General features: G+C 43.8%; 1 protein-coding gene across 2 annotated transcripts; it reads right to left on the bottom strand.

The window, feature by feature from the left end:
• Window positions 1–1,423: 1,423 nt before the first annotated feature.
• Window positions 1,424–17,747, bottom strand: CLEC3A (C-type lectin domain family 3 member A). 2 transcript variants are annotated; one of them, XM_070063707.1, is made up of 5 exons: window positions 17,443–17,747; window positions 16,879–17,037; window positions 11,173–12,349; window positions 5,993–6,076; window positions 1,424–3,088 (listed from the first exon to the last, which is right to left on the bottom strand). In XM_070063707.1, exons 3-5 carry the CDS (start codon window positions 11,285–11,287, stop codon window positions 2,697–2,699), a joined length of 591 nt encoding a protein of 196 aa, XP_069919808.1. In that variant the 5' UTR covers window positions 11,288–12,349; window positions 16,879–17,037; window positions 17,443–17,747; the 3' UTR covers window positions 1,424–2,696. The 2 variants fall into 2 exon arrangements, with proteins under 2 accessions (XP_069919808.1, XP_002711698.1); XM_002711652.5 differs by having other exon boundaries at window positions 11,173–11,444; window positions 17,443–17,744.
• Between the last annotated feature and the right edge of the window lie 596 nt (window positions 17,748–18,343).

The following is an 18,343-nucleotide window of genomic DNA, read 5'->3' as shown; positions in this document are numbered from 1 at the left end:
TTCTAAGTTTAGATAAGAAGTACTATTCAGCAGTACTAGGGAAGTGAAAGGCGTCATCAGGCCTTGCACCAAGCAAGTTCTCCTTCAGATCACTAAATTGAGTCTATAATTGGTGTTTAATTTAGTTGGTTTTTGCTCTAAGCCTCTCATAATCATGTGACTGGAAGCATTGGTGGAAGGCTAAAGAACTTCTATCTATTATTATTCACACAGATGAGCTGTAGATCCTGCTAGATCCTACCCTTGACTTTTGTGCTAAAGGGAGGGAACACTGCTGGAATCAGAGACTGAAGATAAATATTTAGAGCTTTGCTGTTCACACTTCGATCTGTGGTCCAAACCTTTGGCATCTACTTGAGGCTTGTTAGGAATGCACAATCTAGCCTCAGCCCAGGCCTATGGGAGCTGCAGTAAAGGAGAACACTGGGTGCTTTATAGGTTTGTAAGGTAAAAGTTTGAGAAGCACTGCTCTACAGAGAATCAGTTTCCTGGTGAGGTGTGCAGGGTCCCAGCTTTCTGAGTTTTGAATATAACTGACATCTGTCTGCAGAAAGCCAAGCCTTGGCCCTTGGGATGACACTTGTGTGACACAATTGTCGCTATCCTCCTACCAGGAAGTTACAAGAGACATTGCTTGTTGCTTATGGGCACTTTCTGTCTTGCTTCAGGATCCTCCTCCACACAATTGCTGGGAATTTGGAACTCCCTCCAGGTCTCCCATGTGGATGGCAGGGCCCCAAATACTTGGGCCATCTTCTGCTGCCTTCTTAGGTACATTAGCCAGAATCTGGGTTGAAAGTGGAGCAGCCAAGACTTGAACCTGCACTCTGATATGGGATGTTGGCATCCCAAGTGACAGCCTAATCCATTATGCCAAAGCAGCCCCACTACAATATTTTCTTTTTGGATTTATTTGTTAATTCAAAAGAGTTACAGAGAAGGAGAGCGAGAGATTGAGATCGAGATCTTTCATTCTTTCATCTACTGGTTCACTCTCCAAATGGCCACAACAGCCAGAGCTGTGCTGATCTGAAGCCAGAAGCCAGGAGCTTCTTCTGGGTCTCCCCATGGGTGCAGGGGTCCAAGGACTTGGGCCATCTTCCTCTGCTTCCCCAGGTGCATTAGCAGGAGGTGGTTCAGAAGTGGAGCAGCTGGAACTTGAACCAGTGCCCATATGGGATTCCTGCACTGAAGGTGGCAGCTTTACCTGGTACACCACAGTGCTGCCCTCTCTCCAGTGCAGTTCTCTTAGAAGTTGTCTTCTTGTCCCTGAATTGCATCTTTTATTGCTTGGTAAGCTTGTTCTCCAAGTACAGCTGAATCACGATTGTGAAAACCAGGGTGTTTTCCCCACAAATTCTGCCAGGTTTCCTGTAACTCCATGAAGCGTCCACAACGTAATCAATATGCAAACACATCCACCTTGATAGGAACCCGGGCTTTATTATTGTACACTGAAAACAACTGAAACTTAATTCCAAGCACATGCGGTGAATGCTGGCAGGGAAGGTTATTACTCACAAAACACATTTAAGATTTAAAGAAAAAATGATATTTACTTGAAGAATAGAATATGTTTAAAATTATTTACTTCTAAAAGTCTATTTCCCTTAAGCCTAAACTGCAATTTCATCTTAATAAAGTTATTATATACAATCTAATCAAACAGTTTAATGGGAATAGAATTTGGCAGAATTAAAAATTGCATAGATGTGACTCCAAAATAGTATGATTTAAATCTGATTTTCAAATTCCAAAGATAAATTGTTCCTAAAAGACTTAAATATATGATGATGATTGAAAAATTCATAAGTATATAAAGAATATAAAAAAGGAAACTAATATATATTCATACAAGTAAGTTTTCTCTCAATTTTACATAGAGAAGAGAGTAAGGAAGCTAAAACAAAAGAAAAATAGCTTTTTCTCCCTCTTTATCCATACAGTCTGCTGCCCATGCCCTGCCTTAGGGTAATCCATTTAGGACAGAAGTTATAATATAATGCTCGGAATAGAAAAAAAATGCTATCTTGTCATTTCCTGATGGACTATGATTGGGAACTTCCAATGGGTTTAAGAAAGCATAGTTGGTTAAGTCACAATCTCTTCAGACCTCTGTCTTCTGCTATGGCAGATGAGACACAAATCTCGCTTGGAGACTCAGCAATTCAGAGAAAGGGCTGTGGACTGACAAGTATTGTTGCCAAGAGGGCATACATAGGCTGGGTGTCAGGCAGAAAAGTCTTTGGATGGTATCATACCCAGAATCTCTGGTTGAGGGAATTCTCATCAACCAAATATGTGTTACATTTTAAGAAGGAAATCTCCTGGGTATTCCCAAGCTTGCTTTCCTGGATTGAAGAGATGTGTAGCTATTGTATTTTTAAAAATAACTCAGTGTATGCAGGTGAATGGGACTAGGAAAGTAAAAGGAGGATTTCATAGCGTGATGTGCAGAAGCTGCTAAACAGTGTGCACTGGCTAGATTGCTATTTTCTGATCCCCTGTGGCCCAGGGAGGGCAAAATGGCAATGCAACATGGTGGCAACATCAGCTGACTCTGTTGAATTGCTACAGACATTGGCTTCCATGTTGTAACTTTGCAATTAATAATCATGAGGTTGACTTATTCTTGGGTCCAATCAGACTATAAGTCACAACCGATCTTGCTTGGAAGATTGTTTTGACAGGGCTTCTTAAGGGATGGTAAACTCACAGATGTACCTCTTAGTGCTGCGACAGACCTCATCACTCCACTTCCCCTGAGCTGACTGGGAGAACAGGACACAGTTTTCCCGCTTGCCACCATTAGGCTGTGCACGGTCCCAGTTGATAAAGGAGATGGTGGCTCCATTGACGTCAACAAACTTGCCATCTGAGACCATGTCATTGATGCCCAGCCAAAAGTCATTGACCCCTGGCATGCTCCTTTTACCATAGTCTCGGAGGGCGTTGATTTCGTCAGAGTTCCTGGGGATAACCAAGGTCCCTCCCTTGGAAATGCAGTCTTCATTGGCTTCATGGTAATGCTTCAAGCCTTCTGAAGCAAGGTAGCATTTCTTAAGATATTTTGTTCCTCGGAGACAGACTGTGAGGATTAAAAATTTGACATATTAGGGTCTTTTTGGTGTGCAGTATGCCTAGGATTGGACTTGATCAATGGCAATAAATATTTGGGTAATGAACAACGGATGTGATAATGATGGATATTTATTCAAGAGTTTGTATGTGAGACATTGTGCAGGTGCTTTACATGAATGAACTCATATAATAATCACAAACAACCCATGATGTGCTATTTCATTACTTCCATTTAATAAACAAAACTTTTTCCTCCCTCCCTCTGTCTCTGTCCTGCTTTCTCTTTCTTTTTTATATTCTTAGAATTGTAGCTACGAATCTGTACTTTTTGTATTAATATCACATTAATGTGAGAAAGTATCAGATGGTAAAAAAATTTTTAAAAATTTTTTAATTAAAAATTTTTTAAGAGAAATTGCTGAGACTGAACTCTACAGCTGGCTGGGATTGGGCAGGCTCAAAGCCAGGATCTGGGTACTCAACCCTCTTCTCCCATGTGGGTGACAAGGACCCATGCTGCCTCCCACGGTCTATAGGGACAGGAAACTGGGATGAGGAGTGGAACTGGGAATTGAACCCAGGAACTCTGCTGGGACTGTCTTAATGGCTAGGCACACATCCTCCCTGCCTCCTCCACACCCATGGTATGACATGGAGGCTCAGAAAATTGTGACTTACAACACCTTGGCATGCCAATTGTAACTTAGATGGCTTGTAAGGACTGCCTCACCCCAGATCATGATCTTATGTCTTGGGATTCTTTGATACACATATTACTAATATTGTGTAGATCCACATGTGCTGAATTTCCCTGAGATTTTGGAACTGGATGGTAACTATTTTTAAAATTACAAAAAATAACAAGTCCGAGTATATGTGAATGAAGTGGTTTCCTTAGGCAGATAACTGAACCCTAGTAATGTTGTTCAGGTTTCTAGAATTACCCAGATATAAAGGAAGCTTTAGGGGATAGCATTGGTGAGAGAAGCTTCACAGCCATAGAGTGGATGAGCCATAGGGCTCAGGTCTCATCAGTGACTTTGACCAGCTGTGCCTCAGTTTCATCATCCATAAAGTGAGCACAGTAGTAATAGCACACCTTGTTGGAGCAGTCAGCATAAACTGGATTTGCAGTGGAAGTTGTTGGAGGATTAAAGTCTTAAAGTTAATAAGGTATTTATGGTGCACAACTCGAAATAGGGGTGTAAAAAGACCTTTCCTCTTCTGCATAGACATTGCATTTCTTTCTCTCTCTCTTTTTTTTTTTTTTTTTTTTTTTGGACATTGGATTTTCTTTGCCTGGACTGAAACAAGAGTATGTCACCCGTGTGATAAGGCAACATTGCTTACAGTAAAAATGGCCGCAGGTTGGCAATGTATGTGTGGCTGGAAGTTAAAATAGTTGCCAGAAGCTGTGTAACACCAGTCTTTGCTCAGGATGGGGCAGAGCTCCTGCGGGAGCCCTTTCCTCTCTACTTTGGGAGTTGCTGCTAGAGAAGCTGGCTCTTGTGGGTAAAATCTTTGTAACAGGGTTGTTTCCACACCAACCAGTGTGGATCTTGTTTCCTCACTCTCGAGGGTGAAGAAGAAAGCTCCCAGATCTTAGAGCGTACGGCTGTGTAGGCTGCGGAGAGCTCTTCAGCTGTGCAAAAGGAACAGCAAACACAGTCTTGCCGGCAGGCTGTGATTCTAACAGGTGTTCTTCCATGAGCACCTGATGGCAAATGTGGCCTGAGTGAGCCTCGTGAGTTTGTTCTGCTGAAGCTCGGTGGATCTTCCTGTGGGCGTCTGGTTAACATCGACCAACGTGAATCCCTTCAGTCACATAGTGGTATCTTCATTACTCATTAGAGAATAACTCCTGACTGATTTTTTTTTTTTGACAGGCAGAGTGGACAGTGAGAGAGAGAGACAGAGAGAAAGGTCTTCCTTTGCCGTTGGTTCATCCTCCAATGGCTGCCGTGGCCGGTGTGCTGCGGCCGGCCCACCGCGCTGATCTGATGGCAGGAGCCAGGTGCAGGGCCCAAGCACTTGGGCCATCCTCCACTGCACTCCGGGGCCACAGCAGAGAGCTGGCCTGGAAGAGAGGCGACCGGGACAGAATCTGGCGCCCCGACCGGGACTAGAACCCAGTGTGCCGGCACCGCAAGGCGGAGGATTAGCCTAGTGAGCTGCAGCGCCGGTCCTGATTTTTAAAAATATGTTCCTGGTATATCTGTGAAATATGAAGGAACTTCAAAAAGTTTGCAGAAAAATGGAATTAAAAGAGAAGTTGGGGCTGGCACTGTGATATAGCAGTGCCAGCATCCCCTAAGGGTGCCAATTTGAGTCCCAGGTGCTCTGCTTCCTATTGAGCTGCCTGCTAATGCACCTGGGAAATCAGCAGAAAGTGTGTGGGCCCCTTCTCCATGTGGGAGAACCCAAAGAAGCTCCTGGCTCCAGCTTTGGCTTGGCCCAGCCCCGGCTGTTGCAGCCATAAGGAGAGTGAACCAGTGAGTGGAAGATCTCTTTGTCTCTGTCTCTCCCTCTCTGTCTCTGTAACTCTGCCTTTCAAAAAAAATAAAATGAATATTTTAAAAGGTAAGTTGATTTTGCTGCCAAGCATTTCACATGCCCACATGTTTTCTATGAATTGCATTTTTTGTGAACTTTTTAAAGATTGCCCTGTAGGGGTGGATTTAAAAAATTGTTTGGCACCAAAATAAGCTTATCTTTTAATTCTGTTTTCTATTAACTTTTGGAAGTGCAAATATTAACCCACTGTACCACAACACCTGCCCTATCAATGTTTCTTTCAAAAAGATGTCACCCAGATCTTGACACATGGCCTAGACTAATGAAAACCTCTGGCAACCACCAGTCCGCTCCCTCTCTCCTTTTGGGGCTAGGCACCTATGCAGTAAGGTCTTACCTGTCTGCAGGGCTTGCATTTCCTTGAGGGCATTGACTTCTCTCCAGAGCTTTTCAACTTGGGTTTTCAGGTCTCCATCCTTTTCTGGGAGGAAGTTTAGGGTAGGCAGAATGGAACGTATATGATTAACGTCAAATAAAAGACACAGAAATAAAGCTTTGGAATGCAGAATTAAAAGCAACAGTGGTTTTGATGGACCTGAGTCTAGTGTGCCTGAAGAATAATGTATGAACATAACTTGCCAGAGAAGATGAGCAAGGGCTTGGTGGGGATCCTTCTGCAAGTTTAGGGCTCCTGTCTGTCTGTTGATCTCATCCTGTGGCTTCAGGCTCCCTGACTTGCAGATGCATCTGAGAGTGAGCTCTCTCTCAACTTCCCTGTGTGTTCCCTGGATGATGCTTTCCACAGCTCCTCCCTGTTTACCAAGCTTAGTTGTTGCCTTTTCCGAGGAAACTTCTGATTACGATGTCAATCAGAGTCCCTTCTGTGGACCTCTTTCACTCAAGCTTGCTTGGTTTTCTTCAGAGCCCCTGATCCAGTCTGTACTTTATGGACTTTGATCTGTCTTGCCATCCCTGGTGCTGTGGATGCTTCACACAGTGCTAGGTGATAGTGCTCATCACAGTGGTTGAATGAATAAACAGGGTGTACAAAATACTTTCACATTATTTTCACTTTATCTTAAAAAAAAAAAAACTGAAGGGAGGAAAATCAGATCCCCATCGTAGAATGAGGATGAACACAATGAGCTCAGTGGCCTGGCAGAAGTGCTGTAGAACTCAAACTCAGACTTCTGTGGGACCCCTATCTGTACAGTCCCCACGTATGTGATGGATCAGGCATAGTGGTTTCTAGCAGGGTTAAGAGATAAAGGACCTTGTGAAAATATACCTATATAGGTATATAGCCACTTATTTAATCTTGAATATCCCTGGATGAGTCTAAAGAATCATTCTGGATGTTCATGGCCAATCTTAGCTATAAGTAAGTGGGGGAGAATGAGCAATATTGGCTAAATTGCAATTCCAGACATGATGGGGACTTGGAAATTGACAGCTTGTGAGATTCTCAAAGTCAGGAATTATAATAAATCATAATGAACAATAAAAATATTGTCATCTACCATATACTGTGTGCCTGGGGATTCTTTCAGTATTCCTCTGCGGTAGGCACTTTATTAGCTCTGTTTGACAGAAGAGGCAAGAGAGGCATAGGAAGCCAAGTGAACCTGTGGGAGTCACCCACCCAGCTAAGGCGGTGCAGAGTTATTATTTAGATTGCCCTTAATCCAAGCCTATTCCTTCCCATCTGTCCAATCTACATAGATCTTCTTGGTCCCTTCAGACAGAGAGGGTAATTAAATCTTGTGAACTGTCCCCAGCTGCCTCTGTGGGACTACCATATGGAGAATCTGTTTTCTGTCTTGGGTTTTCCAGGACAGTGTGAATCCAAATGTGTCAATGGTCTGTGTCCTTCAACCTAAGTTTTACTAGCCAGATGTTTCCACACTAAAGTTAGGAAAATGTCTTCTAAAGTCTCCAGGAGGAGCCCCTGTCACTGTTTAGCTTCATGCTATGCATCAAAGCATCCAATAACTCAGCTCAGAAATGGAATAACCCAAGGATGTTTTTGTGAGGTCATTCAATCCAGAATAAAAACAAGAGTTCATTTAGAAAGCAAAATCACCAGCTGTTGGGGTCCAGGTGTGCGAAGCTGCTGAAGACATGCTTCTGAGCTGCAAGTTGCCAACTCTACAGGTATTGTGTCCATCCTGTCAGGTTCTTGCTTATGGATAGATGTGTATATGAGAGGGAGGAAGGAAGGGAGAAGGGGAATAATTCAAATCAATTGGTTCATTCCCCAAGAGCTGTACTAGCTTGGGCTGAATCTGGGAATGAGGAACTCACTCTAGGTGTCCCAGGGACCCCATTATTTGAGCTGTCACCTGCTGGCTCCCAGGGTTCACAGTTGGAGGAAGTGGGATTCGAGAATTGGGATCTTGGACTCAAACCCAGGCACTCCAGTGTGCAAGGCAGGCATGTTAACCACTAGGCCAAATGCCTGCCCCCATTCTGTTTAAATAAGTGGCCTCTACTGGGAGACCATAAACATTGTAATTAGCTTGAAGGCAAATTAGTTAACATTAGACTCCTGAGAGATCATTAGGAAATCATTATCCAGGTGACTTGTCTTCAGCTTTCATCCTTTGCAGCTAAGTGAATGTGTTTTGTCTATAATAAAGGAAGGCAATACACAGAACAACTATTAAACAGTAAAAATTACATTTCATTCATTAATGCAGCATATAATTTGTTGAGATCTAGCAAGTAAGTACCAGGGAAATTTTGGTTTGGAGTTAAATTGCTCAATTGCCATTTTGAGTCCCATAAAAGGCTCCCTTTCATTTTATGATGGTTGTTCTCAGAAGTAGGTACAGTGTAGAAATGCAAAATCAGTCCCTAGAAGCAACAACCAACAAAACCGTGATAAAATGTTGAGTTGTCAAGGTGTGTTGAAAGCATTCTCACACAATGAAGACAGTGCACGGTTTAGGGTTAACACTGGGAGAAACCATTAGGAAGTGTTACCAACTTGGAATTTTCCTTTTAGCAATGTCCTATGTATGCATAGGGGCCGGCACAGTGGCTTAGCGGGTAAAGCTGCCACCTGCAGTGCTGGCATCCCATTTGGGCACAGGTTCGAGTCCCGGCTGCTCCACTTCTGATTCAGCTCTCTGCTATGGCCTGTCAAAGCAGTAGAAGATGGTCCAAGACTTTGGGTCCCCGCACCCACATGGGAGACCAGGAGGAGGCTCCTGGCTCCGGATCGGCACAGCTCTGGCCATTGCGGCCAACTGGGGAGTAAACCAGCGGATGGAAGATCTCTCTCTCTGTCTCTCTGTCTCTCTCTCTGCCTCTCCTACTCTCTCTATGTAACTCTGACTTTGAAGTAAATAAATAAATCTTTTTTTAAAAAAATAAGTATGCACAAAGCAGCTCATTGGGGATGTTAAGTCAAGGGGAAATGTACTGGAAACCACAGAAAATTTCACTAAGAACAGATTAAATCATGACACCCAAACAGTGGAATATTATGCAACTATTAAAACGAATGACAGGGCAGGTATTTGGCACAGCAGGTGGGGTCTGTTTGGGATCCCTGCATCTCACATTGGAGTACTTGGGTTCATGTCCTGACTCTGCTCCCAATTCTAGCTTCCTGTTAATGCATACCCTGGAAAGCAGCAGGTAATGGCTCAAATACTTGGATTCCTGCCACCTGTGTGGGAGACCTGGATAGAGTTCTTGGCTCCTGATTTGAGCCTGGCTCAGCCCAGGCTGCCATGGGTCATTTGGGGAGTGAATCCATGGGTGGAAGATTTCTGTATCTGCCTTTCAAGTAAATAAAAATAAAAAGAATTAAGATATTCTAGTTGGAATCTAAGGGAAACTAGTTCTCCCCTTAAGAAAAACAAAATGCTAAGAAATTCCTTACATTGATTGCTGTCCAGGATTTAATAACAGAATTACTTACATGCATTTTATACAACCAGTTTTTATTTTGTTACAAGTTTTGTATAGTCAATTCTGTTTGTATTTACAAAAGTACAAATGTTAATTGTGTACTTAAGAATCTCCAGGCATGTTATCATCTAGCAGTTAAGTAAAGAATGCTGTGTGAGAACAGAGCAAGAGGGAGAAAATGGCGTTCAACTCTGAGTTAATAAATTTTGGATTTATTTCAAGGTACTTAAAATAATAGAAAGGAGAGAGGGGTAGGGAAGAACCTCTGGGCAAACAGACCTACTGGTTTACTTCCTGTAGATCTATTTTCTTAATTTTGACTAGCGTCAAAAGTCAGCAGACATGGATCCTAGGGTGGTGATTTCTAAGGTGTGCACACAGTGGGTTAAAGAAAAAAGTATGTACAGGCATGTGTGTAAGCGGAGGGGAGAGAACACATTTTCCCTGTTCATTCCCTTTCCTTGTATCCCTGCTGAGTGGTCACCATTTCCCAGTACAAACATCCACAGAATACTTGCTCCTTCCCCTGCCTTCATCTTTAGTATATACGTGAAGTACTCAGGTCATATTTTTAATCTTTAAAAGAATAAAGTACAGTATCCATAAGGAAAAAGTACTCAGGAAACCTTGCATCAGACCTAAATTTTGTAAATCAATGCCCCATAGAAATCACCAGAATACAACAGAAGACAAGCCCTCTTTTTACCCACCCACCCTTTGCTGTGTCTGTGTCTCAGCAATAAGACTTGTACTTTGTTGGGGATTTTTCTTTGTTTACTCTTTAATGAAGTGGAATTAATAAGAGTATAGTTCCATAATATTTGCATTGAAACATGTTGCCATGATGCAGAGGGTGAAATCAAACATCATCCTGTGTCTTGATACTTTTTAAATTTGCTTTGGTTTCAACATATTATAGATAATTTGCCATCATCTTCATTTTTTGCAACATTTTTGGAAGCTTTTTAACCCAGTTGAAGCCATTAAAAATTTTAAATTGGCTTAGAGACTCAATTTCCTATCAAAATGCTTTCAAACAGTTACTGACATATTGACATTTTTTTTTAAAGTTAAATAAAGATTCAGTTTCTTTTGCATGTAAGTTTCACGACATATTCTTACAGGACCAGGAATGTGGCAACGTAATGATAACCAATGACAAAAAAGAACTTCACAATGACCAATAGCTCAATCCTTGCATACACATTCCATAAAGCTATACCTGTCTTAGAAATAAATTAGAATGGAGATGTTCAAATGCTACATTGAAACAGTGCACTCTGATAATCCTATGTTCTGCCTGCCCCGATATCCGTAATACCAGTGTTCACATACCCGAGTTCACTCCCTCTGAAGAATGTGCGACGTATGAAATCCACCTGATAGTGGACACTCCCTGTAGAAGTTTTTTACATTATGAAGTATTTGTGTGTGTGTATAAAAACCCCAAGCACACACACAAACATACGCACACACAAATCTTGCCACATGATTTCCTTAAATATCAGACTGTCCCTAAGAAGTGAAAGACCACCAGCCCCCTGCAATGCGCCACACACACAGCAGCGAGTGCTGCCACTGAGGACGTGAGCACGGCCCAGCCCCTCCCCACGCTGAGGAAGCCTAGAGTTCTGCTAGACTGAAAAGTCCCCTTACCTTTCACTCGGCGTTTGCTGTGCTTCCTAGCTTTTAATCTGGCCGCGTGGCTGGTGGTCTGGTCCAGGAGTAGGGTGATCACCAGGATACAAATTACAAGTCCAGTCTTTGCCATGGCTCTCAGGCAAGTCTGCCAGCCCCGCTGAAGCTGCTGTGGAGTAGTAGGTGGCACAGCCACATGTCACTCTGGAGTGCCCGGGGCCAGCTTTATAAAAGTGGCTGTGAAGGCTGGCTGAGGTCCTGCTGACGAAATGTTTGAGTGGCCCAGCCGGCTGCAGCATAAGGTAGCTCTTTGTTCTCATCTCACATATTGGGGTTTTTATTTGTTTTTTATTTCTTCTACATTTCCTAGTCGAGTTGCCTTCTCAGAGTGTATCAGACTTAACTAAGGATTTTTCCTTATTTATTTGTTAATTTAATTTAAAGCCCGGGAAGCTTAGGGTCTTTGGCCCCATATTCTTTGATTTGAGGTTCTGAAATTTACTAAGTATACTGTAAAATCGATATAATTTCATTTCAGGGCAAAAAAAAAATTACCAAAAAAAAAAAAAAAAGGGTGGGGGGGAAACACATCCAAAGCAATGCATGTGTGTGCGTGATGTGTCATCACCTTACATTTACTTAAACCAGTGTCCCACACACTCTTGTGTCAGCATAGCTCAAGTGGACTTAGGGGATTGTTTGCTCAGTGGGATTTATGGAGACAGTTAAAGTGGATATTCCACAATAAAATCTTAGACTCCCTCCACTGGGGTTTTGTGAACTCACCAAGAACTACAGTCTTGGGACAATATATCTTACAGTGAAAAGAAAAAAAGATAAGCTACTTCTATAATAGCTAATATGTAAATAACAGTTATTTTTCATATCCCCTCCATCGAACAATTTTTTTCCCTTAAGTTACCCCTGAAACATTAACTTTGACTTCCAAATATATTATAAAAAATAACAGCAATGTGATGAAAGACTCCATATTATTATTGTTCACACCTTAACCATGGGCTTTAAGGCTAAGGCCTAGGGGCCAGATAGGCTTTTGCTCCAAAAGCTGTAGACTTTCATGCAGGTGTGTCGAAGGTTGGCTGAGTTTGACATACAGCAAAGCATCAGTGGACTCCACGTGGTTGTCTAGATGAGTAGGGGTGGACAGGGGCCAGTGGTTGCAGCAATGAGAGGTCTGAAGTGAAAGAATCCAGGGGTTACTTTTTCCTTTTGAATCTTAGTAAAGAAAACCATATTCTCACCCATCTTCATTTCCTCAGCTAGAATGACTTTGTAATCTATCTGTGTATTAACACCACTGTCAGGGCCGGTGCCGCGGCTTAATAGGCTAATCCTCTGCCTGCGGAGCCGGGTTCTTGTCCCGGTTGCTCCTCTTCCGGTCCAGCTCTCTGCTGTGGCCCAGGAGTGCAGTGGAGGATGGCCCAAGTGCTTGGGCCCTGCACCCACATGGGAGACCAGGAGTAAGCACCTGGCTCCTGGCTTTGGATCAGCGCGGTGCGCCGGCCGCAGCGCGCCGGCCACAGTGGCCATTGGAGGGTGAACCAACGGTAAAGGAAGACCTTTCTCCCTGTCTCTCTCTCTCACTGTCCACTCTGCCTGTCAAAAAATAAAAATAAAAAAATAAAACCACTGTCAGAGTACTGAGGTAAATAGTATGACATAATTTAGCAATGTGAGTGTGAAATGAAAATGATTTTTTTAAAGATTTATTAATTTATTTGAAAGGTAGAATTACAGGGGGGCAGAGGCAGAGAGAAAGAGAGGGAGAGGTGCCTTCCATCTGCTTGCTCACTCCCTAAATGGCTGCAACAGCCAGAGCTAGGCTGATTTGAAGCCAGGATCCAGGAGCTTCCTCCAGGTCCCCTACGTGAGTGCAGTAGCCCAAGCACCAGACCATCCTCCACTGCCCTCCCAAGGCCATAGCAGAGAGCTGGATAGGAATTGGAGCAACGGGGACCCGAACCAGTGCCCATATGGGATGCTGGTGCTGCAGGTGGCAGCTTCAGCAGCTACACCACAGTGCTGGCTCCATAAAAAAGATTTTTACTTGTTATTACTTTACCTATAAGGGTAGCCTGTACAAAAGCATTGAGAGCATTGCGGAAACAGGCTGGTCTCTGTTCACATCACTTCCTTCATTTATTGACCATGTGATCTTAGTCAAGTCAACTCTGAGTCTTTACTCTTTTTTTTTTTTTTTTGACAAGCAGAGTTAGACAGAGAGAGAGGAGAGAGAGAGAGAAAGGTCTTCCTTCCATTGGTTCACCCCCCAAATGGCCGCTACTGCCAGTGTGCTGCATCAATCCGAAACCAGGAGCCAGGTGCCTCCTGGTCTCCCATGCGGGTACAGGGCCCAAGCACTTGGGCCATCCTCCAGTGCCTTCCCGGGCCACAGCAGAGAGCTGGAATGGAAGAGGAGCAATCAGGACAGAATCTGGTGCCCCAAACAGGACTAGAACCCCGGGTGCCAGCGCCACAAGCAGAGAATTAGCCAAGTGAGCCACAGCGCCAGCCTACTCTATTTTTTTAATAAAGATTTTATTTATTTATATGAGAGGTAGAGTTACAGACAGTGAGATGGAGAGACCAAGAGAAAGGTCTTCCTTTCACTGGTTCACTCTCCAGATGGCCACAACGGCTGGAGCTGCACTAATCAGGAACCAGGCGCTTCTTCCTGGTCTCCCATGTGGGTGCAGGGGCCCAAAGACTTGGGCCATCTTCTGCTTTCCCAGGCCATAGCAGAGAGCTGGATCAGAAGTGGAGCAGGCAGGAGTAGAACCAGTGCCCATATGGGATGCTGGCGCCGCAGGTGGATGGTTAACCTACTGTGCACAGTGCCGGCCCCATGAGTCTTTACTCTTGACAGTTGGGCTAGGAATGCTTGCTTTAAAGGGCTGTTGGAAAGATGGCATGAAATAATGGTTTACAGAGCACTTAGCACAATATAGACTATATAATAAGACCCGTAGTATTAATTATAATAGTGTATACAATGTATGGAATACCAAGTAATTTCAGTCTTCAGAGTAAGCCTGTAGGATAGGCATTCTCCTCATCTTACAGGCGGTTGACAGTGAGCCTAAGAAAAATTAAATTGTTTTGTCTGATGATAAGATCCCAAGGGCATTAGATATTATAATCTAGTTTTGATTGACTTCAGAAGATCTGGGCTGTGAAAATGTGCTTTGGTTTAAATAGAGCAACAAGATGAATGCTTTCCAATTGATCTCATGCTTGACCCAAAAACGTTCTTTACCATTCTCCCAAACCCTTCACTAAGGAAAGATGTCGGGTAGAAAACTCAAGGTTTCTCCTGGGTGTTTGATCTGCATTGTACTCAAGCTAGACTTGCAAGGTCAAGATGTCTTTTTTCTTTAAAATAAATCTATATTATTTTTAAGCTTTTCTTCCTTTATCATAAAGCTTCTGGCACTTTTTTTTTTTGACAGGAAAAGTTAGAGACAGAGAGAAAGGTCTTCTTTTCTGTATATTCACCCCCCAAATGGCCGCTATGGCCCCTGCACTGTGCCAATCCGAAGCCAGGAGCCAGGTGCTTCCTCCTGGTCTCCTGTGCGGGTGCAGGGCCCAAGCACTTGGGCCGTCCTCCACTGCATTCCAGGGCCACAGCAGAGAGCTGGACTGGAAGAGGAGCAACCAGGAAAGAATCCGGCTCCCCAACCGGGACAAGAACCCGGGGTGCCGGCGCCACAGGCGGAGGATTAGCCTAGTGAGCTGCGATGCCAGCCTCTGGCACCTTTTTTTTTTATTTTTTTATTTTTTATTTATTTTTTGACAGGCAGAGTGGACAGTGAGAGAGAGAGACAGAGAGAAAGGTCTTCCTTTGCTGTTGGTTCACCCTCCAATGGCCGCCGCGGCTGGCGCACCACGCTGATCCCATGGCAGGAGCCAGGTACTTCTCCTGGTCTCCCATGGGGTGCAGGGCCCAAGCACTTGGGCCATCCTCCACTGCACTCCCTGGCCACAGCAGAGAGCTGGCCTGGAAGAGGGGCAACCGGGACAGAATCTGGTGCCCGACCGGGACTAGAACCCAGTGTGCCGGCGCCGCAAGGCAGAGGATTAGCCTAGTGAGCCGCGGCGCTGGCTCTGGCACCTTTTTGACTTGTTCTTCTACAAGCCATATCCTAAAGCCTATGCTGCATTCTTTAATTAACAGACTTGATTTTTTACAATAGATCTACATTGACAGAAAAAAGGAGCAGAAAATAGAGGGCATTCCCATATATTCCTGCTTCCCACCCTGACCCTTCCCACTCTTTCTTGTGTAATCAGCATCTTGAATTAGCGTGGTGTATTTGTTACAACCAATGAACAAGTATTGCTGTGTTGGTATTAATGAGAGTCTGTAGTTCACATTCCTGTTCACTCTTGGTAGTACCCATTGTGTGGGTTTGGACAAATGTCTCATGACCTGTATCTACCGTTAAAGCATCCTACCGAGTGGTTCCCTGAAGCTCACATGTTTGTTCTGATTAAAAGCTTGACAATTTGCCTCTTCTTCACCTTTACTGCTGGGTGTTCCTATTACTTGAATCCTCTGGACTCTCACTAGATGATCCTGTTCCTTTTTTGTGGCCTCAAGTTCTCTGTCTGGGGCTCCCACAGTTACCTCCCAAGCTTGGATGGCCTCTCTTCAGACTCGGTTCCCCTTTCCCATGTGACACTTCCAGTTGGGTGTCTCAGATACATGGCAAACCCACAAGTCAATGACTAAACTCTGTATTCTTACCCCACTAATGTCCTTGAGCTGTCCATGTCACAGTTTTGTTTCCGTCATCTAGAAAGTGGGCAATTTGGAAACCTGAGGGTCATCTTTATGCCCTTGCCGTCAACACCCCTCTCTATAGCCTTGTCAGCAGCAAGGGCTGTGGTTCCTCTCCCCATCTGCATGTCAGTTTGCCATCTTTGTTCTCTACTGCTCATCCCAACCCAAGTCACCAAGATCTCTTGTCCTAGCCCATGTCACCTCAGCTCTATCCAACACAAATGAATGCTCCATGCATCAGTAAAGCGAATTGCCACTCTTCTCCTTAAACCCTCCAGATTTCTTCATCATGCTTAAGATGAACCCAACCTTAATAAGGTTTATGAGGCCTTTGTCCTGATGAGGCTTTACCTGGCTCTACTTGGTGATATTCTCTGGTCACAGAGACCTTTTGCCATCTTTTGAATTGTACCCAAGTTTCTTCCTCTGCCCTAGTAGTGTCTTTGCACATGCTTTGCCTCTGTCTCTGCATGCAGTGCTTCCCACACTTGAACTTTATGTTCATGTCACTTTTTGTCTTTCAGGTCTGACCTGATGTGTCCCTTCCTCAGACAGGACTTTTCCACCTGCATAATCTCCACAGGTCCTACCCTGCTGTTTGCCTTCAAAGTGCCCCGCTTTCTTGATAGCCCTTATCACAACTGGGTACTCATTTAAGATTTCATTGACTTAATCCATTTATGTGCTGGATATTGATTCTCCAAGCTCCTGAAGGGAGGCTATGTGATGCTTGCTCAACTATGCATGTAGTTATGGTACTTGGCACATAATATTTGCCCAATAAATATTTGCTAATGTGTAGCAGGGAAGATTTGATTTGCTTCCTTCCATTCCTACCTCCTCTTGAGACTCAAGCGATAAGGCACTTGACCAACGAAGGGAAGCAGCAAGTCAACCCATGGAAGAGTGAAGGGACTCACCTGGTGCAGCGCCACTTGGAGTCATGCTAAGAAACCTTCCTTCTCAGCACAGGGGAGTCTCTGATGTCGTGTAGGTGCTTGACCTCGAGATAGACAGGGATGGGGACTTTCCCTTAACATCTCTTTCTTTTACAGGGATTCCAAGTTCAATCCAGTCTCCTTCATGGAAGAAACAAAAAACAAACAAATAAACAAAAAACCCATGAAAAACAAAAAATAAAAACCAGAAACAAAATAAACAAAAAAAAAGAAGAAAAGCTAATTGGCTGATATGGTTGGTTGGGAGAAGAGGTAGGGAGTGGAGGGTATTGGGGGTACAGGTGAATCTGAGAACATTATCAACAATCAAAGACTGCTGTCCTTGTTACAAATGCTGACTGACATTTGATGTGGCCTGCTCCATTTAGGCGAAGCCCCTCCCTCAAACAGTCAACAAGAAAAGCTGTGGAATAGCAGCAAGCTGAACAAAACTGCATCAAGAGCTGTGCACGTGCACATATGCCTATACACACACAGAGCTACATACACACCACAGGTAATGAGAGGGGGTAGCCCCTTCCCCACCTTGCCTTTGGGGAACACAATCTTCATTTCATTTTCCTGGATGCTGAACAATTCATTTTTTGTAGAGCAGGATGATGTCACTAGCTCGTCTCCTGGGCTGGATCTGGGTTTCTGAAAGGGCTATTTAAGAAGAAGCAGCACATTTTTAGCCAGGGAATAGGAACTGTAAAAATACTGCTTTTAGACAAAAAATGTTTTGATGAGGATTTTAAAGCTGTCACCAAGGTTTTATTTTCTTTAATAAATTGCTGTTTGCAGCACAACCCCTGGCCACCCTGTGTAACTGGTGTGTTTATTTCACTGTTGCTATTTTAAAGTTGCTCTAAGCTGTTTTCCAGAGTCTCCAATCCAACCAACAAATCCATCCGGCCTCACTGCTATTTGTCTATTAATACTCAAGGCTGAACACATTTGCAGGCTGTGGTCAGAGGTTCAAGGACAGAATTTAAGAGAGGTGATAGGTCTGAACTTGACTATAGCACAAGGGAGACTGAAATGCATGAAGAAAATATCAGCCTGCGATATGTGCAAAATGGCCTTGTTTTCACTTGGGCTGTTACAGCTATGATTTGCTCAAAGTGTCACAGAATTTAAAGACCATGTTGGTGACAGGTTTTAGGAAAGTGGGTAATGAGACACAGCTAATTTGAAGCAGCATTGACTAAAGAGCAAGAACTGGTGGCTTTTGATTAAAAGTTCAGATGTCACTTATTAGTTGTCACTTATTAGTTGAGTTCTTACAACTAAAGCCTATATAGGAAATGTGCAGAGAGCCACATCTCATCACAGTAGGTGGCCAGAGTGCTTGGGCTGCCTTCAGTGTTGTCATACAGATACATGAGGCATTGCACCTGCATAAGGGTCTCAGACTCACTCCTGCCATGATGCCAGTCCTACAAAG

The sequence above is a fragment of the Oryctolagus cuniculus genome, chromosome 18 (genome assembly GCF_964237555.1).
Source record: "Oryctolagus cuniculus chromosome 18, mOryCun1.1, whole genome shotgun sequence".
NCBI classification, from domain to species: domain Eukaryota; kingdom Metazoa; phylum Chordata; class Mammalia; order Lagomorpha; family Leporidae; genus Oryctolagus; species Oryctolagus cuniculus.
This window is presented reverse-complemented; position numbering and strand designations above follow the sequence as displayed.

Excerpts from the sequence above, each read along its gene's own strand:
- CLEC3A (XM_070063707.1), bottom strand. The coding sequence starts at position 11,287 with ATGGCAAAGACTGGACTTGTAATTTGTATCCTGGTGATCACCCTACTC. Across the intron at positions 6,077-11,172 it reads CAGCAAACGCCGAGTGAAAG|AAAAGGATGGAGACCTGAAA; the intron begins GTAAGGGGACTT and ends ACTTCCTCCCAG. Across the intron at positions 3,089-5,992 it reads AATGCAAGCCCTGCAGACAG|TCTGTCTCCGAGGAACAAAA; the intron begins GTAAGACCTTAC and ends TAATCCTCACAG.